We start from the raw sequence: 26,453 nt of genomic DNA, 5'->3' as shown, positions 1-26,453 counted from the left end.
TGACCTCACCTCAACGTGGTCCCACACCCCCTTTGCGCCAGTCCCACTGCCCTTCTCGTGGTTGTTTCTGGCCTCCACGGGGCCAGCGCTCTCCTGCCTCTGCCTGGAATGACCCCGTGGGGACACACAGGCTCCTTGCTCTCATTCTCCAGTCTTTATTCACAGCATCTTCCTGAACACGCTTTTAACATTACAACTGCTCTCTCTCTAAATCTCAATAAATCTCTAAATCTCAATAAATCTTAAAAAAAAAAAACAACGGGGGCCCCGGGCTGGGGCGCTCCATCCTTACCCACTCTGGCCCCTCCCCCCAGTGGACAGGCCCACCCTGGTGGCAGCAACCTCGGTGAACTCCCTCAGATACGTTGCCGTGTGCCCGGCCCTGCCCGGGCGTCCGCGTGACCTGCATGGCCCCCGTGGTTTCGGGGAAACTGGGCCACGAAGAGAGGCACAGAGTTTCGGCACCCCAGTGAGCCAGGAGGAGCCCCGGGAAGCCAAAGAACCCCGCTGGGAGGCGAAGCCGCAGCCGCACCGAAGACGGCGAATCTGTCGTCGCAAGAGGAGCAGGTTTCCGCGACTCGAGAACGAAGACAATTGTTTCAATGAAGAAATTCCCAAAGCTCAAGTCAAAACAGAAAATGCTGATTTGATAATATCAAACTTAGCTTTGTGTTCGCTGCAGGACAAGGTTACTGTAGAGTCGCTCCCTTAAGGGTGATGTTTTTCATTTTTAAAACCGACAAGGGACCGACGTGGAGAATAAATAGGAGAATTCAAATACAGAAACGGGCTGGGAATAGGCACAGGAGACGCTCAGAAGAGAAAACCCAAGGTGATACCCGGCCCAGGAGAGAGAGTTCAGTTTGTTCCTAACCAGAGAGGTCCAGATTAAAACAGCCACGGCCAGCACTCCGACACAGGCCAGACTGGCCCAGCCGGAGCACCGGACGGTGCCAAGGGTCAGTGGAAGCGGGGCCCCAGGACTTCGCGCACAGCCGTGGGGCACAGACGGACATGGCCCTGCCGGATGGCGTTCAGGCAATGTTGATTCACACTAAAAACATGTGTAGCCATGACCCTGAAACCTCACTGGGCGCATCCCCGTGTGCACAGGTCCGTGAAAGAGTGCGTGTGGGGACGCCCACTGCTGCTTTGTTTGTGGCCCTGGTGGTCACCAACACACGTGATAATGACCAACACACACTGAACCAGGCGTCTGCCCGCCGAGACCACTAATAGCTCAACATCCGTTCGGGGACCCTCTTCCGGGGGCAGCTGTCCAGCGGCGGAGCGCTCTACACCGGGCCAGCGCTCCGATGACATGATGACACGGAGGTCAGGGTGACAAGGAGGTCCTGCAAACACACGTGTCCTGGGAAGGCTCTGGGAGGGGGACCCGGCGGGGCTGCTGAGAGCAGTTTCAACCGCGTGTGCCCTCAGCGGCTGCTGAACACGCCCCCGAACGAGGCGAGGCTTCGGTCCCTGATGAGGACGCGGTGACCGGAGGCTCACAGCAACCTCACCCCGTGTCTCCTTTAGGGGCCGTGGTCCAGGATCTGCCAGTTCAGTGTTCATGGTAACTTCGCAGAACGGAACCACCTTGAGCAGGGAGAATGGTCGGTCGCACCCGTGGCTCCCAGCACAGCTGTGCGTCTGCAGACACAGCCGGGGCCGCCCAGACCCGCAGACACACCGCCCACGGCAGCGAAGCGAGCCCATCACATCAGACAGCACTGTGGGAGCGGGAGCAGTGGGCGCAGAGCCGTGGCCGAGCCGCACACCGTACCCACCGCAGCGACAGCAGACCTGGGTCGGGGGAGGCGGCGTCCCCCTGACCGCTGTCTAGGAATCCTGTTCAGCAAGGGGACAGGCAGGTGGGCTCCCGTCTTAAAGGCCATCTGCCCCGGGTCGCTTCTGACAACGTCCCTCAGCACCTGTGTGACTAGTGTGACTAGTGGCTTCTTGGCCCGTCCTGGGTGCTAACGACAGACCCACCCCCCTGCCCTCGGACAGCCACCAGCTCCTGCCGTCGGTGCGCGGACGCAGACCTGCTCACAGCCAAAGGAGGCTCCTCCGCCGGCCCGGTGACCCTGGGACACACACCGATGACCCATGTCTGCGGTACCGGAAACACCCGCCGTGGAACTGTCCTCCTGCTGTGCCTTCCACGTGCAGCCCAGCGCCGCGGGAGGCAGCGCCGACCGCCGGGCCCCGCCGAGTCTGGGAGCGACGAGCAGGCCGCCCGCGGTGCCGCAGAGCCCATGCTGAGCCCGCGCGGACGCCGGGACCGGGGAGAGTGGGCCTGGACCTGCCAGCCTGAAAAGCGCCCAGTCTCAGCGTGCAGAGTCAGTATGCCGGCATTTTTTAAAAAGTTGTATATGTGCAAATATTATTTCTAATCCTTTGATGAAAATAAGGCATCCTTGACCTTTTTAAAGGTCTGAAGCAGCGTTTCCGCCAAGGCGACAGCAGTCTGCCTTCAACTCCTGTTGCCAGTCTGGGGTGACGCGTCCTGGGGAATAACGCGTTCTTCTGGCCCAGTTACCTCACGTGCTCCTGAAACAATCGCTCTCAAAAAGTAAAATTTACTTAATGAACAATTTTCCTACATTGAACACAATGGATTCTTTCTCTAGTGATTCCAGAGTCTGGGTGGGTGCCTCGGGGTCTCTCGGAACGTTAATGATGAGGCCCAACAATCGTGGCCGGGGCCCGCGGAGCCTGAGTTCCACAGAGGGACCTTCTCGTGTAACCTTGCTCTGCTCCCATCTTGGAAGATGGGGGGACCCCAGCAAGCATCAGGCCTCCCAGAGGTCGGCCCGCCACCCCCACTCCCCCCTGCCCCCCGGCAATTCCCAGCGCAAACACCCCTTCCTCAGACGGGTTCCCAGGTACGCGGTGTGGACGGCGTCCCCTTGAGACTCTGGTCCAGGAAGGCGGTGTCCTGTAGCGTCCCCTCCTGCCCCACTCAGCTGCAAACAGTCCGCTTCTAGCGCCTTCTCAGGCGAGTCCGAGGCTTGTTCCAGCAACCTCACACCTAGATTCATGAATAATTTTAAGTTTAAGAACTTTAAAGACCTTGGAAGACCCGACTCATCTGCACATTTTCAGGCCACATCACGAGCGGACCCGTGTCACGGCGTCTTGGGCCGTCCGTCTTTGAGCTCCGCATCACGTCGCGGAGAGAAACGTCGAGGACTGCTTCGTGGGTTATAAATCCAACGACCCCATTCAAAACGGAGCCACGCCTGGACAAAGAGGGCTTCCTACGAAAGTCAGAAAACTCCGCCCCTACCTAAAAGTACCTTCGGGGGCACCTGGCTGGCTCAGGGGTAGAGCGTATGACTCTTGGTCTCGAGGTTGTGAGTTTGAGCCCCACTTAAAAAAAAAAAAGGTAGAGTTTACTTTAAAAAAAAATGTTTTAGTAAATTTAAAACTGTTTAGAGAAAAAAACAGTCTCATGGATTTTATCTTCAGATAACTCACTGTACATCACGCAGCTCTTCTGCGTCTCTGGGTTCGCGGGTCCCGTGTCTGGTGAAGGGGAGGGGGAGGGGTGAGTCGTGCCGTGGGAATGAGGGACCAGACGTCCTGACGGGGCCCCTCCCCCCTCGCACTCCTCCTGGCCGGACCGCAGGTCACCGCCTCACCACGTGCTTCCTGGAACCACCGCAGTGATCCTGTTCAAACTCCAGATGTGATCTGGACTGTAAGAAGATGAACGGACATTCCGTCTCCGCGCCAGCACTGTCCGAGCTCACTTGGAATAGCGTGTGCCCGCATCCCGCGGCTGCCGGGGCAGAGTCCGCCCACCAGAGCGTGAAACAACACACGGTCTTGTCTCAGTCTCGCAGGAGAGAAGGTCAAAGTCAAGGCGCTGGCAGGGCCGTGCTCCCTCTGAAGCCTCCAGGGGAGCACCCTGCCTTGTCTCTTGCCGCTCCTGGTGCCGCCTGCTCAGACCGCAGCCGGCTCCCCTCTGCCTCCCTCGGCTCCCGCCGTCTCCCCTCGGGCCCACACACCTCTCCTCCTCTTCCTCTCCTAGGGCTGTCGTAGTTGACGAAGTCCTACCCAAGGGACCGCATCTCCACTTGTTTCTCCCTGTGAAGTGCCTACGTCCAAACGGGGTCACACTCAGAGGACAGCGACACACCCAGTGGAGGACACAAGTCAACCTGCGCATTTACCTTCCCTGTGAAGAAAACTCAGGGCATTGCTGGTTATTTCCTAAAGGAAGGGTATCAACATTTTAATGTAATTTAGAATACATTATGGAGTGACACCATTGGAGAGGACTGGACTGTCCCCTCAACTTCCTCCGGCGCATTCACGTCAGACGTCGAGGTCAGACTGTCCCCTCAACTTCCTCCGGCGCATTCACGTCAGACGTCGAGGTCAGACTGTCCTTAGCGATGCCTGGTCCCTGCTCTTCGCTCTGGCACGAGGCAGGCACTAAATAAGTATTTTTTGATTGGTTCATTGTTACTGAGCAACTCCGTGTTACTGATGTATGTGCGTCTTGCAACAAACAACATAAGATAGAGCTAATGCTTTTCAAAGATACGTACGGTTTTATGCCTAAATTTTTTTGTACCAGATCATCTGAGACACCACATGGAAGACATTATGCTTTTTGAAAAGACTGTCTATAACACCAATTATAATCAAGAATCCTTTTTAAGTGCTGGCTCTATTAATCAGGAAAGAACAAAGAGATGATATTTTTACAATGTAACCTAGAACTCATACGAGCCCTTTCATGCTAAGGCGCAGTGGAGCAGGGATAAATATCTTTCTTTTAAATGCTCAGTATTACTCCCCGAAGCTACAGGAGACTATCTCGGCCATATGCGCTAGTGTTTTCTCCTGAATCCCCCAAAGCGAGAAACATCTTACCCCAGCATCTACGACATGCTACTCTGTGGTACGACAAAGCAGAGAAGGAAAACAGTGTTTCATGTGCATGACTCAGGAAACAGACCAAAAACCACATGAAACACGGGGCGCCTGGCTGGCTCAGCTGGTTAAGCCTTGGCTCAGGTCAGGATCCCAGGGTCCCGGGATGGGGCCCCGCATCGGGCTCCCTGCTCAGTGCAGAGCCTCCTTCTCCCTCTCCCTCTGCTACTCCCACCTCTTGCTTGTTCTCTCTTTTTCTCTCAAATAAATGAAATCTTTAAAAAGAAATCACATGAAACAGGAGTTTAAAGATGATTCTACAGTCACCACTCCATACACCCCCAAAACTGATCACCTCCATCATTTCCCGTCGGACTGATACGGGGGCCTCAAGGGGGGCCCGTGGGCCGCACCAGGGCACAGCAGGACAGCCCCTGGGGCGCCGGGCCGCAGCTCACCGTGTGGGAAGGCTGCTACAAACGCCTCCTTGGGCGGGACGCGGGAAGCGTGAGCGTTGACTCCTCCAAACTGCTGAGCTAGCGGGAGAGCGGGTTTCAGTGTCAGCCTATTTGGACCTAGAGCTACGAGCTCACAGAGCACCCTTAGGATTCAAACACCATTGCAACCAAGTCCAAACCAGCCCCTCCGCCAGACCTGCGCCACCCGCCTGTGACTGCAGATCTCCGGACACCCGGCAGTTGGGGAAATGGTTGAGGGCACGGAAGGAGAAATCCTCGCGGAGCGGCCGCGGGCTTGGTCCTGCTCCCTGCCCCTGCTCCCTCACCGCACAGGGCGCTCGGCCAAGGGGTCGGCATTTCAGGAAGGCCCTAGTGGCCTGGGACAGACCCATGACACAGAATTGGAAAGGAATAGACAATACAAAGAAGTCAAGAGAACTGCTGGTTGACCAGGGAGGGAATGAGCGCAGACCTTCGCGCCTGCGAGAGGAGGCGGGTTGTAGCACTGCGGAGGGCGCTCTCGGATTTCTCCGCTTTCCCCCAGGCTTGCATCCGACCTGACGCGCTCCACAAACATGCGGAGACGCGTCGCACGGGAGCACGGCGGTTGACCCGTTTCCACCCAGCACCAAGCCAAGAAGAGCACTTCCAGGACCTTTTAAAAATACCGCCGCGGGTGCAACCTGCGTCTTCCGAATACGAGTACGGATGGCAGGTGACTGAAAGGCTTTCGCTGAGATTTTGAAACAAGGTAAGAATCCTCCCGTAACGGCAGAGTGCCGCCTTGTCTCCCTCAGCTCTCTCCGCACGAGCGCACACCCCCTCACAGGGTTCCCGAGGGGCCCGGGTCTTCGTAGCAAGCACACGGGCTTGACCCTAGAAGAGGATGGAACCGAGCGGAATGGAAGGTGACGGTAACGCCTTCAAGTGGACCCGAGCGGACTCCGTCTCGTTATGAAATCTGCAACAGAACGTGTCGGGTTCCTCCAAGGGAAGTTCTCGAAACCAAAGTCAAACTATGTCTCAGGAGACAATCAAACGGTCAGTTGGGGAAGACGTAAATGCTTAAATGTCGCGATGCCCGTATGTTGTGCCCACGGACACGACCTGTTCACGGAGGAGCCCGCCACGTCCCAGTCCTGCAGAGCGGCAACCTGCTGACAGGCTGGGTTGAACGTGGGGTCCCAAATACACAGGCGCCAGTAACCCTAGTCACAGGCGGTCGTGACCCCAAACTACTGTTCCAGCAGGGAAGGAAGAGTCTCACCTCCTACAAAAGCTCACTTAGAAAACAGCATGGACTCTCCCCGAAAGCTGAACACGCACACTCTGCGAGCTCCTCCCAACACCTCCATCTCGCCGTGTGTGTGCGCGCATAGGTACACGTACGCCTTATTCTGTGTGCGTGCGTGGGCACGTGTCTGTGTCTGTGTGTATAAACCTACACACGCCGGCACTTGCAGGAGAAACTCCGGCCCACAGGCTCCATGTGTTGCGATAAGAACGTCTCTAGAAAGCAAGTCAACGAACGGTAAGTCGGTAAAACGGTGCATGGACCAATGATGAGCCGCCGCAGATCCCAGTCAAACGAGCCCCGCGGACAGTGTGGTCCTGCCCCTCGGCCGCTCAGTACAAAACAGCCCACGTAGCCGAGTGACTCGTGCCGCCCATGGTCTGTCCAGCTGGGAAGCCCTGCTCGAGGTCAGCGGCTAGAACTTGGCATTTCCACTTTATATGATGCTCCAAGGACACATTTCCTAGTGACCCTTGAAGTGAAACTGAATGTTTAATCCGGCTCCAAGTTGACTCTTTGTGTGTGTGCACGTGTGTGCTCAGACCTGTGCCATTAAGACCGCTAAAAGCCAGGGTGTCACGCATTCGAGTCCCCCGCTGCCTGGCCCCTGCAAGCTTGCTAAGCGCAACTTCATACCTCGGTGGGCCAGAGAGCTTGTCGGGCTGCGAGCTGCCCTCCCTGCGTGGCCTCTAACGGGAGCCGAGTGGGCTCCAGGTCCCACATTTCAGGGTGTGTTTCCCCACAGATGAAGAAAAAGAGCCTTGAGAATCCTTTTAAGAGCCCAGCTGACCTTGTGGTCAGGAATCCACTTCAAAGCGAGAAGAGCGGCAGGTTCTCCAAATGAATGCAGAGGTCGGGCTGGGGGTTCCCCGTGCCACCACAGAAAGGAGGGTGTGACCTGCTGGCAGGGAAGCAGGAGAGAAGGCCCTGGACGGACTGGGGCGGCTGTGTCCAGTGAGCTGGGTCTGCCAGCAGCCGCCACTTTAACAGGCGGTGGCTCTAACCCTCGGTTTCAGACAAGGCCGTGAACAAAGCGACCCTGGGCCTGGGCTCAGCTGGGCTTCACCCTGAGGTGGGGGTCGGCTGGAGGAGACGTGGAGCCTGGTAACGAGATCCCCAGCAGCGATGACCAGGGCTCTGGCGTGTCACCCCACCGTCCTGCCTTTTTTGTCAATAATCTTGGGTAGAAACTAAAGAAAAATGGGATTGACCTAAAAGAATGAATCAAGACAAATACAACAATGAGTCATTAAACAACACGTAGGACATAAATAAATGTTCTTTTTTGGCAAATCCTCTAGGCTGGTGGGTATTTTAAGTTTTACTGAGGAAAACAGATGTAAATTTTACGAAGGGGCTGGAGTCACTGGAGCAGAGAAAACATTTTTCTCCTCCTCTTCCTCTTCCTCCTCCAAATCAACTCCGAGTCCATGTGCAGTTCATATGTGTGACCTAAACACTGATATGAAGTTCTCTGTGTGTTCTGAGAAAAGTCTTAGGGCATGAGGACTACAACTATAATCTACATCTCCATCATGTTTGAAATGTTACGTCCTGTGGCGTACATGGAGCCCAGCGAGCAGGGGTCCAGACCCTGCTGCGTCCCCAGCTCTGTGGGGAACCGCAGGGACCCTGAGCCCTTGTCCTCGAAATCAAGGGCTGAAGGCACACACAGAAAAGGTAGGAGCTGGAGCCTCATTTTACACCATATACAAACACTGGCTTAAATCAAAGACCTAACCCTAAAACCTAAAAGTATAAAACCCTTAGAAGAAAACAGGGGCGACCTCTCTACCATTACATTTGGCAATGATGTTTTGGACAGGACACCAAAAGAAGAGCAACAAAGGAAAAATACATATATTGCACTACATCGAAATGGAAAAGTTCTGAGGGCCAAAGGCCATAATCAACAGAGTGAAAAGGCGACCCACTGCATGGGAGAACATATCTGCCAACCCTACATAGACAAAAGGTTAATATCCAGAATGTTGAAGAACTCCCACCCCTCAACAATAGCAAAAATAATCAGCTCAAACACGGGGAAAGGACTTGCATAGACGTTTCTCCAAAAAAAGATATCCAAATGGTCCATAAGCATCTGAAAAGATGCTCAACGTCACCAGCCACCAGGGAAACGCAGACCAAGTCCACGAGATGCCACTTCACACCCATTAGGAAAGCTACTGTCAAAAGGAAACAAAGACAAAGATAAAAATAAAAACAAAACAAAACAAAACAAACAAACAAAAACCCAGAATACAACAGATGTCAGCAAGGATGTGGAGATACTGGAACCTTTGTTGGGAATATAAGACAGGGCAGCTGCTGTGGAGTTTCCTCAAAAAGTGAAACACAGAAATACCATGTAGCCCAACAATTCTACTTCTGGGCACACACACACACACACACCCCAAACAAATGCCAAACAAATGAAACCAGAATTTGAACAAATATTTGTATGCTCGTGTTCAAAGATGCATTATTCACAACAGCCCAAAGACACAAGCAACAAGAGTGTCCATCAGCAGATGAACAGATAAAAAGTGGTTTACACATACCGGGGAATCTTACTTAGCCTAGAAAGGAAGGTGGTTCTGACCATTGCTACATATAACACAGATAGACCTTAAGGACATTACACTCAGTGAAATAAGCCAGTCACAAAAGTCAAACCCTGTACCATCCCATTTACATGAGGCCTCTAGAGTAGTCAAAATCATGGAGACGGAAAGTAGAAGGGTGTCTAAGCCTGTGGGGGAAGGGGAGGGACTGAAGGAAGGGGACATGGAGAGTTATTGCTTATGGGTACAGAGCTTACGTTTTGCAAAATAAAAAATGTTTTCTGGAGGGTCAGTTGTGATGGTTGCCAAAAGTGTGGATGTTAAAGCCATTGAATTGTACAGTTAAAAATGGTTAAGATGACAAAGTTTGTGTGTGTTTTGCCATAATTTTTTAAGTATCTTCCCCAAAGAATGACATCACTGGTCCAGAGTATAAAACACCTCTCGGGGCACCTGGGTGGCTCAGTTGGTTAAGCAGCTGCCTTCGGCTCAGGTCATGATCCCAGCGTCTTGGGATCGAGTCCCACATCGGGCTCCTTGCTCAGCAGGGAGTCTGCTTCTCCCTCTGCCTCTGCCTGCCTCTCTGTCTGCCTGTGCTCGCTCTCTCCCTCTCTCTCTGATAAATAAGTAAAATCTTTAAAAAAAAAAAAAAAACAACATTCATAAAACACCTCTCAATCCGTGTGCAAGAAAGAAGCTACACCAAGCTCATGGGCTTCTCCAAGGGAATGAAACAAGGAAGGTCGTCTTAGAGGCTCAGCGGGGTGAATTCACACCAGTGTGCTTTCTCACAGGCCTGCTTCTGTCGTGGGGTCTGACATGTTCCCTCTACCTGGTATTAGCTCCTTCCCGTCTCAATCAACCAGACCAGCAGGTCTGGTATCTGTGCTGCTGCCTTAACTCCCTTCTCCAGGACAGGGATGAGATCCCACACTCATGACCGTCCATCCTGACTCCCATGTTGATTTTCATGACCTTTTATTTGAAATTTGGGACACTCTTTCTTCTTTCCCTTTCCCTTCTAGACTAGACTAAGTTTTTTCCTTGCTCTTCCCATCACACTAGAGCCCTGACCATGAAAATCCTCTGGCCAGAAGTTCTCTCTTCCTTGGAGCTGGACCATGCCATGCAGTTGGGAGTGTTACTTCTATGATGAAAGACCTCCTTGGAACCAGAACCCACCAAGAGTCTGACTGCAGACACCGGAGTATGACTCCCAGCTCTTCAGCCCTACTCCTCCAAGATGGGAAGGGAGATCCTTCCAGTGGCTGTGAAATCAAATCCCTGCAAGACACTGCCCTCAGCTAGGAGATACCCTTCCCCCAAGAGCTCCTCCCCTTCTGGATGGTGCCAGCGATGGGTAGAAGGACCTGGTCCCTGGGTTGGTAAGGCCTTTGCTGTAGATACATCTGTGCACAATGCTCCTTCTGCACAATCTTCCCCCTCACTCCCCACGAGGGTGGACCCCGAGCACTCCTATGAAACTCCCTCAAAAGTGGCTCTTCCCTTGAGAATCCCAATTGCAAGCAGCCAAACCCAGAAGTCCCACCGCATAGCTAAGACCCAGCACCCTCAGCTGTGTTGGATCCATGGAGGTCATGACCACTGTGTATCTCTAAAGAAGGAAGTGCACTTTCTAGACCTGGCCGGGGAGAAGTGAGGATCACACTTCCCACTCAAATTGACCCTTCAATCCCTTTCGTGTTTCTAATAACCATCACTCCTCCCCCACCCCCGCCAAAAAAAAAAAAAAGATCGACTCTGAGGACAGTGAGGACATAGAGCCTGGAGTTCATGCTCTTGCACTTCTCTGGACCTCCTTACAGGAGCAACTTCCTACAGAAGAAGGGCTGTGCACTTCCTGGTAGGAGTTCTTTTAGGGCATAAAACTTCTTTCCTCATTCTCTGGCTGTTTTCCTCCTCACCTTCCCCATGACTGGTCATACCAGCAAAAGATGATAGAGAGACATTTCAAAACTGAGAAGGGAAATTATGATAGGAAGCATTTCAAACAAACTATATTCTACCACATTCACATACATATATATGCACAATCTCATAATTACATACTGCTGACAGGTAGATAAAAGATAGACTTATTGACAAAAAAATAATAGAACAAATAGATGATGTCAATGACAGGTAGCTGATAAACAGATACTCAAATTACAGACAGGGATGCCTGGCGGGCTCCATCGGTTAAGTGTCTGCCTTCGGCTCAGGTCATGATCTCAGGGTCCTGGGACTGAGCCCTGGGTCCGGCTCCCTGCTCAGCGGGGAGTGTGCTTCTCCCTCTCTCTGCCCCTCCCCCACGCTCTCTCTCTCTCAAATAAATAAAATCTTTAAATAAATAAATAAAGGATAGTCTAAATTAATGAAAACCATGAGTCATATACCATGTTTTCTAAATATACAGTTATTACTTTCAAGCACACAAAATCAAAGGAACTAGAAGCTGGAAAAGCACTATGGAGCCAGAGCGTTTCCATGATGGCTCACAGAGCAGAATCTATTTAAAATGTCCCCATTAAAATGCTTCAATGTAAATAGCTATTGCCGATGCATTTGAAAACACCTTGCTCTTTCATGTAAGAAAACGTAATTAGCCTATTTAAGATGCTTCCTAAGGTGTTTCTTCCATAGCAGTGCAGACCATCCTCGTAGCAATCATTTACAGTGTGCTCACTGTGGGCAGGCAGTGAGCCAAACTGTCACACAGTATTTCCTCATTTAATCTCACAGCTACGAGGCAGACAAAATCTTATCTGCACTAACAGATGAGGACCCTGAAGCAGAGGTCACAGAGTGAAGGTGAAATAGATTCGGAGGAGCACAGAGGGTCTTCAGGGCAGTGAAATGACTTTGTAAAATGTTGTAACGACGGGGAAACGTCATCACACACCATCCAGACAGCCCCGCACTCGAACCTTCATGCAAACCTCGGCCTTGGGGGACTGTGACATGTCGATGTCTGTTCATCGACTGTAACAAGTGTCCCACTCTGGAGGGAGACAGTGACAGTCGGGGAGGAGGAGCATGTGGGCAGCCAGGGACTATTTGGGAAATCTTGATGCTTTCTGCTCAATTTTCTGTGATCCTAAAACTGCTCTAAAAATAAAAGGGAAAAAATCTGCTGAGACTTCAGTTGGCATTGCGCTGACTAGCAAAACCAGTTTGGAAAATGAACACCGTAATAGTATTGAGTCTTCTTGTCCATGAATATAGTATGTCTCTATTAATGTAAGTCTTCTTTAATCTTTCAGCAGTGTTTTTTTCCCCAGCAGTGGTTTATAGTTTTCAGCATACAAACCTTGCACACGTTTTGTTAGATCTATCCCCATGTATTACAGTCTTTGCATGTTGTCGCATATAACTTTAATTTCAATTTCCAATTCTTATTGGTAATACCTAGAAGTACAGGGAGCAGTGAGGGGATCCTGACCCCTCTCACAGCACCTAGCCTTTAGCTACCCCACAGACAGGGTCCCTCCAGGTTCCTAAGGGTTGGAAGGAGCATGGGGCTCCTCCCAGTGGCTTAGGCCTTTGCATCCTGTGAGAGAAGTGCTAGGAGCTGAGTTCAAGTCTCCCACAAGTCATGCCCTGGCCCTGATCTTTCTCACATACCTCCAAGGAAGGCCCATGGAGAGGACATGCAAGAGAGTGTGGGCTCGCATCTGCCCCCCAGATTGTCAACTGTACAGAAGCCCCCACTCAGCTCTTTTGTTTTTACCCACTCCCACGGCCCTATCTTCCACCTGTTCTCAGCCGCAGGTGAAAGAGATCATGTCCCAGCCCTCCCCAAGGGGCTTGTCATCCTTCAGGATAAAGATCCCTGGTTGCCTTGCTCTCTGATGGGTTCAAAGAAAGTTACAACTCTGTAGCTCAGCTGAATTTTCTCACTCCCAAGAACATTCTGTTTGTGATTTTCTGCATCGTAAGCAGAACCAGAGCCCCAAAGTCTTCTGTTGATGCTGTTTCTTTGCTTGCTTGCTTTGAACCAGTAACTCACCCGAGATTTTTTTCCCTTCAGAAGTGAGTAAAGTTTTCACATGAGAAAAAACAATCAAGAAGCAGAATTAGCCCCAATTCACAACGAACTTACAACCGCTTCTTAACTCCTTTCAAGGCACACAGAACTTACGTCGACTCTGTTCATGATCATGTACTCATTGGCCGAGGCCCTAGGCTGCAAGCCCCAAATCCCCGTGCAGTAAAGAAGGCGTGTCTGAGTCAGGAACCGAGCACTCCGGGGTTTAAAAGCTTCATAGCAAAAGCTCAGCAGCTAGTGCTCTTTGTTTCAATTAATAGCTAGCACCAATGCCCTGTCCAACAGGGTAAGATGCAGCTGTAACTGTTTTTTTTTCCCCATGGAAGTAAAATAACGTGCACAGAAGGGTAGGTAGCCCTTATAAACTGAGATGCTTTTGACCCTCCTGATCTAATGGCTTGGGGGAAGGCAGAATGGGCATTCTGCTTATGCAGGAAAATGTTAAGTTCAAGAAAAAAAATATTTAACAATGAAATCTATGATTCATATACTTTACCTAAAAATGTGTAAGCAAAAAATACTAATAAAAAGTAATCTACAAAAACATGACCTATTCCACCTGCCACAACCTCCAATTGCCCCGAGAAGTGTGTTTTACGGTTGGTTTCTTCAGACCAGGACCCAGTCTGGGTGTACACATTATGTTTTACTCTGTCTCTTTCATCCCTGTGATATGCAGTGGTCCTTCCCCTTTAGACGCGTGCAGAGACCAGACCAGCTGTCCTACCGACACCCACACTGGGAATAACGGCCCCCAGGGAGCTCCACATAGGGAGCTCTGGACCCTGTGTGGGGTTACCTTCCATGCTGAAGTTAAGGATCTTAAGATGGGGAGACTATCCTGAATTATACAGATGGGTCTGATGTCATCAAAGGGTCCTCCTGGGGGGAGGCAGGAGGGTCAGAGTCAGCAGAGGGGAAGGCAGAAGAGGAGGGCGGGGGGAGCCGAGGCACTCGGGCCCCCCAGGAGGCTGGAAAAGGCAAGGAAACGGATTCTGGAATGGAGTGCAGCCCTGCCAGCACCTAGAAGAGCACTTCCGGCCACTGGAACTCTAGGTCTGTGATGCTTCAAACACAGTATTTGTTATAGGTTGTATGCTGCCCTCAGAAGTCCTAAACCCTAGGGCCTCAGAACAGGACCTGATTTGAAGAGGGTCACTGTAGACATGACTCGTTAAGAGTAAGTCATCAGGCTGGGTGGGCTCCAATGCAGTGTGACAGTCCGTGTATGAAGACATTGGGAGAAGCTCCCTCGAGGACAGAGCAGGGACCGGCCACACGGGCACAACGTGGGGACACAGAGGTGGCCGGCCACACCAGGCTCGGGCGGCTCCTGGAGTGGGTTCTCCCTCTCCGCCCAGAAGGAAGCGACAGCTGGCACCTCTGGTCAGGCGTCCAGCCTCCAAGACCGTGGGCATCCACGTCTGCTGCCCAAGCCCCATCCGTGGGACTGGAAAGGGGCACCGGAGGCCATTCCCGGAGAGCTGACACGGCCAGCTGTACGTGTACACACCGTTCACCTGGGCTGGCCTCCGGGAGCCCACTTTGCCCGAGCGAGCTCCAAGGGAGGCTCCTGCTTGGAGGTCCCCGCAGCTTCCCAGAAAACCCAGAGTGACCCCAGAGACCTGAGCCCGGTCTTCTCCACCCTGGGCTCCCACGCTCGCGGGGCCGCCGCACCCACCCGTGGCCGGACAGTCTTCCCCAGGTTCCGTAGCTGCTCTGTCCCTGCATTCGGGTCCCAACCCGAGCGCCGCCCACCGAGAACGGACGTCTCTACCCAGCGCTCTGCTGACACGGCCCCTCGCCCTCCAGCCCCACCGCTCTCCGCACTCCACTGGCCGCCGTGTGGAATGGCGTCACTTGGTCGCTTATCTGCAGGATCGCTAAGACAGAAGGTCCCACGCACGGAGACTTTTGTCTTTTATCTGAGTCACTGCGTCCCGGAGCCTGGCACAGCGCCAGGCACACGGCGCTCACTCCGCATTTGCTGGAAGAATTGAGGAGCGGGGGAAGGGGAGGGCTGGCTCCACAAGGCGTGTGCCGGGGCCTCTGATCCCCACGGCCCCCGAGACCCTCGTCATTTTGAGAAGAAGCTAGAAATCGCGCTCTGGTATTTATCCTGTTACTCTAGAAACAGGCGTTTATGTGTCTGGATCCTTAAAGATTATGATTTCCTGAAGAACGGGAGGTCGTGCTCATGTTTCTGCCTAAAATAGACAGGAGATGCTGCCCCAACCACGTCTTCATGGAGACTTCGAGTTCTTTGCCTATAAGTTGCGCCCACTGTTTGGGTTTGCTCCCGTCATTCTGGGGCAGGTGGGAATCGGGGTCCAGCCAGGAGAACCGAGCCCCCCCCCACCCCCGGGAAGCCGGGCCGAGGCAGAGACGGACGGCAGAGATGCTGCCGACACCGGCCGGCGGCTGACTCAACATGCATTTGGCACCGAGGGGTGTTTTCGTACTACATCTTGGAGAAAAATATGTCTTAATGATTCCCTAGAGAGGTTTATGACTCACAGAAACTGCAAAGTCTATGTCTCCACACCCAGCTCCCAGCTGCCTCTATGCTACAAGAGGATGGTTCTGTTGTTTTACTCTTCATTACATCAAAATATCTGCACAGTCATATACTACCCGACACTCTGAACTTTACCCGCACACAGAGCGTGACTGTGCAGGACACAGGTGTCCCGTCTCACCACAATGACTCAAATTATCCATTTGAGATTAACAGACTATAAGGAACTTCTGCAATTCTTGGATTTTCTGGTACCCATAGAAACCAAGTCTGTATATTCTGACTTTAAACAAGCGGGAGAGAATTTTGAAAAGCGGAAAGGAGAGAGAGTCCCAGTGGGACAGCGTAGAGCCCGCGCGCTCCCGACAGCCCTGAGAGGAGCAGATGTGGCCGCAGGGACGCTGCCCGAGGCCTCCTGTTGCGCAGGGAGGCCCCCGTCACCTCGCTTTAATCCCAGCAGAGAACAGACCACTGCGTCTGACCCAGGCCCTGATAAAGCCACCAGCCCCGTCGGCGACGCCGGGGGTCAGTGACTCCAGGACGAGAACGTACAGCAGCGTGAATCGCTTCGGTCTGAAAGGCCCTTCTCTGCTGGCTCCGCGTTACACGGACCAAATCGCAGCATTTTGGATGCGTTGTTGGTTTTACCACCTGAAACACCGAGGGCGGGTCACGGACCGCGCTCCCCTGCGCCCCCCGCACCCCCACGCTCCCTCTTGTCTGTGGCTTCCCAAGGACGGAAGGGGACAGAGATCAGATTCGTGTTCAAGGGCAGTGTCCTTACCCTGTCGGGTCACTGGGTTTCCTCTCTGGCGGGACTGGTGCACCGTCCTTCCCTGGGGGCTCAAACACAGGAGGCCCTAGAAGACACCCCAGACTTGACCTTAGGGCTTCTCCCGCCCCAGTGCTCTGCGTGGACGTACCGCTGTACGAGGTGCTCGCCTTGCGGCCCAGCAGCCACCGGGACACGGGTTGTGGCTGGCTGTGATGGGACACGGCAGCCCCCCTGGTCCGGGAGGAGCCGCCCCGCAGTCACTGCCCTGGTGGCCAGCCCGGGCCACCTCCACGGTCCTCCCTTTCCCAGCAGCTGCCACGAGGCCCGCACGGGCCGCTCGCGGGTTCACACGGGCCGCAGCCCGGACACAGAGCCACGCGGGTAATGTCCTCTGCTTGCCCAAACGTGGCACCGCGCTGCCCCGGATGCGGACCGCGAGACAGCAGGGTGGGTCCCCGGTGGGCGCCCAGGGCTCCGAGAACGGTCCCGTCAGCGCTGCCTGAGCCGTCCTTCTGTCGTCGCAGAGACACACCCACAGAATCGTGCATGCGGCCGGCTTGGTCCCAGAAGCAGAAAGAGGCCACGTCCTCCCACAACCCCTCCTGCCGACCCCACGGTGGGTCAAACACGTAAGGTTTTTGCCGGCTCCGCCACACGACCCTCTCCTCCACATACGTTCCGGTCCCGGCACCTTGGCCAGAGCCTCTGAAGGGCTGAAAGCCCGGCTTCTGCTGGACAGGAGAACAGGAACGTGCTTGCGCCAGCAGGGAAGGGGGGCGTGGGTGACCCCAGCTTCGGGAGACGTGACGAGCGCCTGACAGGCAGGAGGAGAAGACGCGGGGACAGAAGCCCGTCCCTCTGTTCCCAACTGCAAACCGTCGCTGGAAACCTAATTGCTTCGCTCTTAATGGCTTCGTGAGTCCTGAGGCTTCATTATTCCTCTTGTCTCATTTCTATGCAGCCGGTTTGGATCGCTGCTTCTGTCTCTTTTTAGAGGAACAACGAACTGTGTCTGGAGCCCCGTGCGAGACGGGGCGGAGAGGATCTGCTGGGACGTGCGGGTGGTGGGCGAGGGCGACCCAGGCGATGACCGGGGACCCGACTCTAGCCCAGAGGGTTCTGACAACACCTGGGAAGCGCCGCACCCTTCTCGCGGGTCTCCAGGTCGCCCGAGGCTCTTCCCGGGTCTTGCTCCAGCCTGCGTCCCCCGAGCAGACAAATCAAGGGGTCCAAAACGCAGCTGCTCAGAAGTCGGGCTGCTGGTCACTGAGGAGGCCACGCTGACGGGTGCTCTGAAGTCACAGGTCACCGTGCCAGCAGCTGCCCACCTGAGCCCTGAGGAGCCAGGGGCCCTGCAGCAGGAACGCCATCCTCAAGCATCCTCAGACAGCGGCGGGAGGGCGGCCGGAGCTGTCTTCCCTGCGCGGTACGCGCTCCCCGCCCCGCCCCAGCTCTTGGCCTGCGTAGCTGACCTCTGACCTCAGCAAGTGCGGCCCCACACTCTGCCCCGCCCTACAGATGTCAGGCTCTCCACTGTCAAAACCCGGAGTAGAAGCTCAGGGGGGGCAGGGAGACACCCCAGCCGTCTGGAGGAAATAAGAGTGAAGCCATGCAGATGTGGGACGAAGTATCAGGACCTGGTTTCCAGAGTCGACCAGCAAGTGGGGCTTGTTAATAAACAGAGTCCTGACGGCGCAGCACTTTAAAGACGTACACACCGAACGCCAGGACTTTCCGCGGTCGTTCTGTGAAATCGGGAACTTGTCTGAAACACCCGCATCTACGACACAGAGGCAGGGACACGGTGTCAGGGGCTGAGCGGCCGCATCGGGGAGGAGCCTCCTGCTGCCGCCCACTCCACACCACGGCCCCCAGAGAGCAGGGACAGGCTCCCGGCCGGTGCAGAGCCGGTGCAGAGCCTCCCACACACCCTGGAGTCACCTCTCCGCTCTCGGATCTCCCTTCCACGACTGGGAGTCCCTCCCCCTAACCCCGAGGGACGCGGCTGAAGAAACGCTTCCTGACGCCTTCTGCTGAAGGTGTTTCTTGTTTGGAGTCTGTGGTTTTTTCCAGACTCTCTGGGGGTCTCACCTGCTGTGTGTCAAGTGAAATTTGACCAAGAGTCGCCCTTCTGGACTCAGGACACAAACACTCCACCCCAGTCCCGACACCCCAGGGCGTGGGGCCTTTCTCTCCGTGGCCGTGGGGAAGACGCACGTGGCGCCAACTTCCTGTCTCACTCGCCATCTTTTGTTCCTCCACAGACAGAGCCGTGAAGTGAAATACAACTGATGAGAACCACACACTGAGATATTCGGACAGAAGACGTCCCAAGTGCGTCCTCTGCTTTAATACACGCACCTGTGGGGCGCCTGGGGGGCTCCGTGGGTTAAAGCCTCTGCTTTAAGCTCAGGTCATGATCTCAGAGTCCTGGGATCGAGCCCCGCATCGGGCTCTCTGCTCAGCAGGGAGCCTGCTTCCTCCTCTCTCTCTGCCTGCCTCTCTGCCTACTTGTGATCTCTGTCTGTCAAATAAATAAATAAAAATGTTTAAAAAAAAAATACATCCCTGTGAAGAAGGAGCCCCACAAAGTAGCCTCAGCAGAGCAACAAGGCTGCAGCGGCTCCCGCACCCTCTCGCTCGTCCTCTCCCACGTGCCTCCGGGACACACCCACTTTCCTCATCACCCTTCCATGCCGGGCACCATGTTCTGCCCACAGGTCGCCCATGAATATGCTTGATCCAGTGAATGAATGAACTGTGTTGATTTGAATGATTTTTCCCAAATAGGGTTTTTCATCATCACCCAGGCCAAACAGACTGGCCAAACGTGAGACTTCTCTCTCTTGCTTCCCTCCCATGTCGGAGCCACAATCCTTCAGGAGGGCCCGCGGCTCCACTCTGAAGGTCAACAGGACGTACAGGGAGGTGCGCGCTGCCCCCCGACCCGCAGGTGGTCGTGTAAACACGGGGCTGCCGGGGCTGCACCTGTAGGCGGCCTCCAGCATCGTCTATCACAGGAGCGGCCTGTGGCCCCGTCATTTCTCAGGAAGCCCCAAACACCACAAACCTGTCACATATCCCCAGTACGTCCTGCAAAATTACTCCTAAAATTTGCTGGAACTTTCTTCTTTTATTTATTAAAAGTCAAAGTTAAGTTGATTTTCTACCATCAGGAAATAGTAATAATTCACTGTGTCTCACCTCCTGTTATAAAAAATAATTTGAAAGACGTCGAGTTATTTTACTGTGACAAACCAGCATCTGCATTTCCATCTGATAAGACACATTGAGACTAGGAGATCTCTGGAAATAAATACTGTTAACGAATTAAAATATTCTCTGTTAGGGGCACCTAGGTGGCTAAGTCAGTTTAGTCTGCCTTCAGCTCAGGTCATGATCCCAGGCTGCTGGGATCGCGCCCGGCATCGGGCTCCCTGCTCAGCGGCGAGTTGGCTTCTCCCTCTGCCCCTTCCCCTATCTGTGCTCATGGACCTCTCTCTCTCAGATAAATAAATAACCTTTTTAAAAAAGAGATTCCCTATTAATTGCACAAGCACTTCTGTGCATGTCCCGCTGCAGTCTCGGCGCTCAGGCTGGCCTTCCCGCAGGCAGGGTGGGCACGGCTACCGAGCGCAGCGCCGAGAGCCGGCCTCCTGAGCCGGGCTGCTTGCTCACCACCCGTGTTAACCTGCCTGCAAGAAGCACACCAGAGGTTTCTGGCCGTCAGAATCCCCACGAGGGCCTAGCGGAGCGTAAGTACAAGTGGCAGGTCGGGCGTGGCTTGGCTTCTCTGAGACCCTGGGCGTGTGGACCTCGGCCGTGTGCAGGGAGGCACTCCTCCCTTAGCCACTCCCGCTCCTGGGAGGCCGAGCGGCTGTCAGTCTGTCTGCTCAGGGAAGTCAGTCTCTGGCTCCTACATTCATTTGCCCTTTGACCTCTGGAATTGGCACAAACAGGGCTACACCTACTCTCCCAGGGAATACACAGTGGACACGAGGCCAAACATCCTGTCCAAGATGCTGGGAGCTCCTTGCAGAGCCAGGGGCAGAGCTGGGCTGCCCCCGGCAGAGCAGTGACAACCGCGTGGACTGGAAAGGCCCAGCAAAGACGAGGCAGCATTTCACCAACTTGTCATCCTGGGACCGATCGATCGTAAGCCAGAGGCACCGGCTGAAACTGCAGATCGGCCGGCATGAAAGACCGTTTCTAGCACCGACAGGCCGTCTGTAAAGCCAGCCGTGTGCACTGACCCGCCCCCACAGCTGTTTTGAACAGTCAACAGACACGTACATCTTACAACTTTCATGCTTCGACGGGTGCATCGCTAAGCACCTCGGGAAATGAAAGCCTCTTAATTGTGCTGTCAACCTTCCCCAGTGACAGGCCCCTCTTCAAGCGGCCAGAATGCAGCAGCTCCAACAGAAGCCCTTGTCTTTGGCTGTGGTTCAGCTTTGGAAGGAAGCGCTTTCCTATCCCAGGCCCCGGGCAGACCAGGCTGACACCGGCAGCGGCAGCGGATGCCCTGGGCCCTTTCCCACTCCACGCCCCTGCGGCGCGTCCTCCGCACAGTCCGGTCTCTCCCCCGAGTCTACACCCCTGACTGCTCCCGCAGAGGGGCCACTCCCCCACTCTACTGGCGGTGTCCCGAGAGCACAGCCCCGCCCGTGTTCAGAGGCCGCGGCGCCGACCTTCCAGCAGGTGAAACCGTGAGTCCCTTCCACTCCCGCTGCTTATTGCACACGCCTGTGTTCACTGGTGATGACACATCCTCTCCCTCTGGAAAGCCCAAGCCCAGACACTATGCCTTCGACCTCGGGGCGTGATTCTGCTTCCTATGTTTCGTGTACCCCTTTGGGGGGAAACATACTGGCCAGCATATAACCCCAGTGTACACTGTGCGTGTGTGTGTGTGTAGGCGTGTGTTTGCACACATACATTTCACTGAAACAACCGCCCGCGAGCTATGAATCTCCAAGTTCTGGTCCTCCCAGTCCCGCCTTCCTCCCCAAAGAACCAGGGCCCCATAAAACGTGTATAATTACTTCTTGCGCGGTCTCTTCGACGGTGGGCTCCGGGTCCGGGTGCAGGTCCTCCTCGGCGGTCTGACAACAAAGACACACGGAGCAGCGTTAGTGCGGCAACAGTCGCGTAAAGACCAGTGTACAGGTAGTCAACACGGAGAATGAACAGCCTAGTCCCTGTCACAGAACAGGGCGTCCGCGCCAAGACCCCCACCCACCTGCGTCTACTTGAAACCGTGTGAAGCTTCGCGCAGGAAATGGGTCTTTCTGCAACAGGCGGGGAATGAAGCCCTGAGTGTTTGGAGAATGAAGCCCTGAGTGTTTGCCTCCACAGCTGGGAACTGCTCCATCAGCCGAGCGTGGATAACTCACGCCACCAGCGAAAGGAGAGGCCTGTGCTTCCGTAACTCCCTACCCGCGAGGTGGGGGCTGTGCATTTGCGTGGGGCTCAAAGACTGACAGACAGGTACGGAGAAGTGACAGAGGGAAGGTGTTTGTAACCATTCTTGTTTGAATGGAATAAAATCAGAGTCTCGGCTGACGCTCAAAGAATGACTTGACTCAGACTGAGTCAAGTTCCTGGCCCAAAAACACGTAAAGGAGAGGGTTTCCGGAGGACAAGGCTTCACCAGGAGGGTCTGGGTCTGAGTCTTGCTCACTGAATCATGGCTCAAAACTGACTGTTTAACCCGGGCCTCAGAGTCCCTGTACGTGTCCGGACAGAACGGCACGGACCATCGAGGGATGCAGAGCGCTCCTGGGAGGACAACCGGCCGGGGGCAGCCGGGCACCAGGACAGCCGGCCGGGGGCAGCCCGGACACCAGGACAGCCGGCCGGGGGCAGCCGGGCACCGAGGCCACCACACGCCCCAGGCCCCGTGCTTCCAGGCAGTCTGCTCATCTAGAGGCCGTAAGATAACCAGCAGCGGACAAGCCAGACCGTAGATGTCAGGGAGTCCTATCTGATCTGCAATATTGAAAAAAGGGGCTTTTCCCTTCTTTAATGCATGATGACATCCCAGAAAGGTCAGGCTTATTCTTTTAAAAGAACACAAAAAGGACATAAACAGGTCCGCTAGCCCCCGCGGCGGGTTTCTGCTCTCCCCTTACTCGTCCGGTCGTCCGCTTCCTCACCTCCCTGCCCACCCCTCACCCACGTGTGCCCTTGGCCGCAGTAAGTCTGCTGCAAGCAGTGACTGAGAGCCCCGCTAAAACACCATGAGTGGCTTCTTCTTTAGCCCAGATTCTTCAGGAGTTTTATGGAGGGCCCGGTTTCTGATCAGCATACGTCTCCCTGTCAATACACCTCATTCACTGGTCAAATATACCAAAATACCTCAAAACAGTTCGTAAAACCGCAAATACTCTCCCTCGACAGTCAAATGAGTCTCCCCGTCTACGTGTGAATGCAAAGCTGGTTTGTGTAAAGAGAGCCACGTCTCCGGCCCACGCGCCTCCAACCCAACCCGGGCCGGTCTGAGAAAGCAAGGCAAGGGGAGAGCAGCCCGAGTTAGAACAAACGCGGAACCCCGGAGTGCTGGCCGCTAAGACAGTCATCGGTCCTGTTAAATTTGTGCAAACGCGAGTCACAGAAGCCCCAGCCCGCAGCATCGCAGCTTCTATCGTAGGAAGGGCCTGCGAAGCTTCTCACGCAAGGGTTTATGCTATTTAACTCGGAGTTCAGGGGCCAAATGTCTTCCCTGTATTTTTCCCAACGTCTGGATAGGAGAGACATTTTAGTATCATACAACCTAAAACATGCACAAAACCCGAAAGCGAAATGAGCCTCGGAGTCATGAAGCAGACAGATCTCCCCTCTGTGTGGGTTCAGAGGACCCCCCCGGGACCCGGAGGACCTCAGGACCAACGCTTCACGTTTAATTGTTCCAGAAAAAGCTCTGGTTTTCCGGGTTCCAAAGCAATAGGAGTGGGTGCTCTGTCTCCGGAAAGCATACTGCAGACGGCGTACAGTGCTCAAATGTTCACCCAGGAACCCCAAGGATAATTTCTTTTGCTTCGGGACCATCTACTTTATCCAATTTTCATGATTTGTTGTGTCATACACATCAGCCTCAAAAACTTTAAAAATGTGCCCTCTAAACGGGGTGGCAAGGCAGTGCTGTTCATGACATGTTTTTTAAGTAACATGAATACATACGTTGTTGCTCCATTTTCAGCCCATCTCCGAAATACTCACGACACAAGCTGCTCCTTAGAGCTCTGGTCAGTGGCTGCGGAGTCGGAAGCCCTACGAGAGATTCTGCAAAGCCCCTCGGCTTCCTCACTGCTCTCCTCCTTTCCGGACCTGCAGCCAAGTCCTTCCCCACCTCGTGGGGCCCAGATTTTGGGGGGGGGGGGTCGTTGGCAGCTAGGTTCCCCCCCCCCCCAAACATAGTTCAGATTGCTAAGAGGGCTTCAGAAAGCTCCAGGAAGTAAGAAAAGAACTTCTGGCTAATCGTTATCAATTCAATTCATTCATTCAGTTTTTTAAAAAACTCAAATCTCAAAAAACTAAACAACAACAACAAAAAAGAAAACCCTGAACTAGCAACCCTTGTGAGAGGCTCTTTTGAAGGAACGGTCTTGGACACCAGGAACGCCATCCTGGGCGAACAGCATAGTCGATGACAGTCAGGAGCCGAGGTGTCACCTCTCTAGGCTCGGGGCTTGTCACAGCAGCAAAGACAAGCTGTTCTGTCAAAAAACAGGCTGCGTATGAACATAAGTCACATCTATGTGAAGAACTGAATTTAGACAGGATGCTGGGATAGGAAATAAAACAAAAATTGAAGCTTGGATTTTGTCAACATTTAGCAAGTTATTGGAATGTGCCATGTGGGAAAGCAGTCAGAGTCGCTAGAGACACGTGAGACGTAGGTCTAGGAATTCCGCAGGTAGTCTGATAACGGTCGGGGGTGGTCTCAGACGCATAATTGCATAACGCGTAAGTTTGAGGAACTTCTTCATGGGAAAATGTATGTTGATTATCTATAATTCAAATTAAGCAAATCAAATCCCATGGATCAGGCTTCCAGAGAGTTCCAGGTCCCTGGAGAAGCAGGGAGTGAAACAGTATCACAGGTGACTCCCACCAGCCCGCCCAGGGGAGGGGCCGCCTCAGCGACACCTTCATTCCATTATGTTTTCTCTTTCTTTGTAACAGCCCCTCTCCCCCGAGCACACACTGGTAAGCCTGCATTATCCTGGCGCCTCCTGTTTCTTAAGAGGTCGCCCGGGTTCGCCCTGCTTCCGTCCTCAGCCGGAGCCAGCCGAGTTCCTACCATGGACGGCCACTTGTTGAAGGAAGACCAAACAGACTCGGGTTAGCTGGAGCCCCGGGAGGACCCCCAGATACACACAGAGCTCAGGAAGCCCGAAGTTTGGTTGAAGAGCAACAATTTCTCTCTTCCCAGTGTTGATCTTCATTCATTTAGTTGACCCCACACACCGCTGTGTGCGCGCGCGGGCACCTACATGCCCGCGGCTCGTGTGTCCGCGCGCACGGGTGCACCCACGCGCACGCCGCGCCAGCTCTGCACACGGGAATACTCAAGGGTCCGTCCCAGGCAAGTCCCCGTCGGTAGGAGCCCCTTCTGCCGCCCACGCCGCGCCGCCCGGCTCCCGCAGAAGGCGGTCTCCCCGGGCACTCACCTCTATGTCCATGGGCTCCACCTCGATCTTCTTCCATAGCTCCAGCAACTGGGCAATCGGCATTTTTTAAAACTTCGCTCTCCGTCTGCTCAAGTACTGCGGGCGAGAAGCAGCAGAGGCCGGGCAGTGCGGAGAGGCGGTCGGGTCCGCGCCCGGAGCGGGAGGGTCCCGGGGTGGGGCGGGGGCAGGGGGTCTGCGGTGTGGCCGCGGGGCGAGCGGGCTGCGGCCCGGGGGCTGTGGCTGCGGCGCGCGAGCTGCTGCCCCCGCCGCTGCGCTCGGCCGAAGAGCCGCGGAGCCCGGGCGCGAACCTGCCCTCGCGGCCTCCCCGCGGCTGCCCCGCCCCGCCCCGCCCCCGCCACTGCCACGCCCTCCCTCCCAGCCCCCACTGTTTTACCTTAATTGGCTCTAAACGATGGGTGCACGTTGGGTCTGAGGATGCTGCTGCCATAGAAACCGCATAGCAACCAAGGGCCGGGGAGAGGGGAGGCGAGGAGGGGGCCTGCGGCAGACTCTGCCCTTCTCGCGCCCGGCGCGCGCGCCCCCACACACACGCACACACACGCACACGCACACACTCGCGCACACACACACACGCACACACACGCACACACTCGCGCGCGCACACACACGCACACGCACCCCTTCCTTCGCCAACCACTCCCCAAACCGCCGGAGACCCCCGTTCGCCCTACCGGAGGGGTGAGGCAGGGAGTCAGGTGCCCGGCGCTGCTTTCCCTGCCTGAAGATAAGAAAATCCTGGCGCGGGGACCTGCCGCTGACCCGCCCGCGGAAACGGGGCCTCCCGCCTGCGCAGCCGCCCACGCATCCAGGGCGCTGGGCCCCCCGCCCGAGAGCAGAAGGGCCCGCAGGACCGTGGGGCCGGGGTGGGGGCCAGCAGGGGACGCAGCCCCCCACCCTCACCCCGCCGGCTCCCCGCGCGCCGCGGTCGCGCTCCAGCCGCCGCGCCTGGACGCAGGACCCCGCTGGCGCCCCTGGCCACACGGCCCCAGAGCCTTCCCTTGGGAACAAAAGCGAAGTGGGCTGTTTAAATGGGCAATGACACCTCGTGTCCAAGTCCCCCAAGTTTGGGGGAAAATATTAATTCAAACAATGTAGGGTCAGTCGTTTACCAAGTTCTAGGAAGAGTGTTGTGCTCATCTGCCCTTTTTCTCATTTAACTTCCATCTAACGTGGATTTAACAATCCATTTTCATAGATGAGAGAAGCC

The 26,453-nt window shown here is 54.7% G+C and overlaps 1 protein-coding gene across 2 annotated transcripts in view; it reads right to left on the bottom strand.

Annotated features, from left to right (window-relative positions):
* Positions 1 to 25,345, bottom strand: part of RPS6KA2 (ribosomal protein S6 kinase A2) — a 294,983-nt gene extending 269,638 nt beyond the window's left edge. Inside the window, exons 1-2 of one of the 2 annotated variants that reach the window (XM_045080056.1) lie at positions 25,226 to 25,345; positions 21,596 to 21,655 (exon numbers count right to left, since the gene is read on the bottom strand). In XM_045080056.1, the coding sequence (XP_044935991.1) occupies positions 21,596 to 21,655; positions 25,226 to 25,288 (123 nt within the window). In that variant the 5' untranslated portion in view covers positions 25,289 to 25,345. The remainder of the gene's footprint in view (positions 1 to 21,595; positions 21,656 to 25,225) is intronic. The other variant, XM_004769583.3, reaches the window with a different exon arrangement.
* Positions 25,346 to 26,453: the final 1,108 nt, after the last annotated feature.

Source organism: Mustela putorius, unplaced genomic scaffold (genome assembly GCF_011764305.1).
Source record: "Mustela putorius furo isolate JIRA1106 unplaced genomic scaffold, ASM1176430v1.1 tig00000450_pilon_pilon_pilon, whole genome shotgun sequence".
Lineage (NCBI taxonomy): Eukaryota > Metazoa > Chordata > Mammalia > Carnivora > Mustelidae > Mustela > Mustela putorius.
This window is presented reverse-complemented; position numbering and strand designations above follow the sequence as displayed.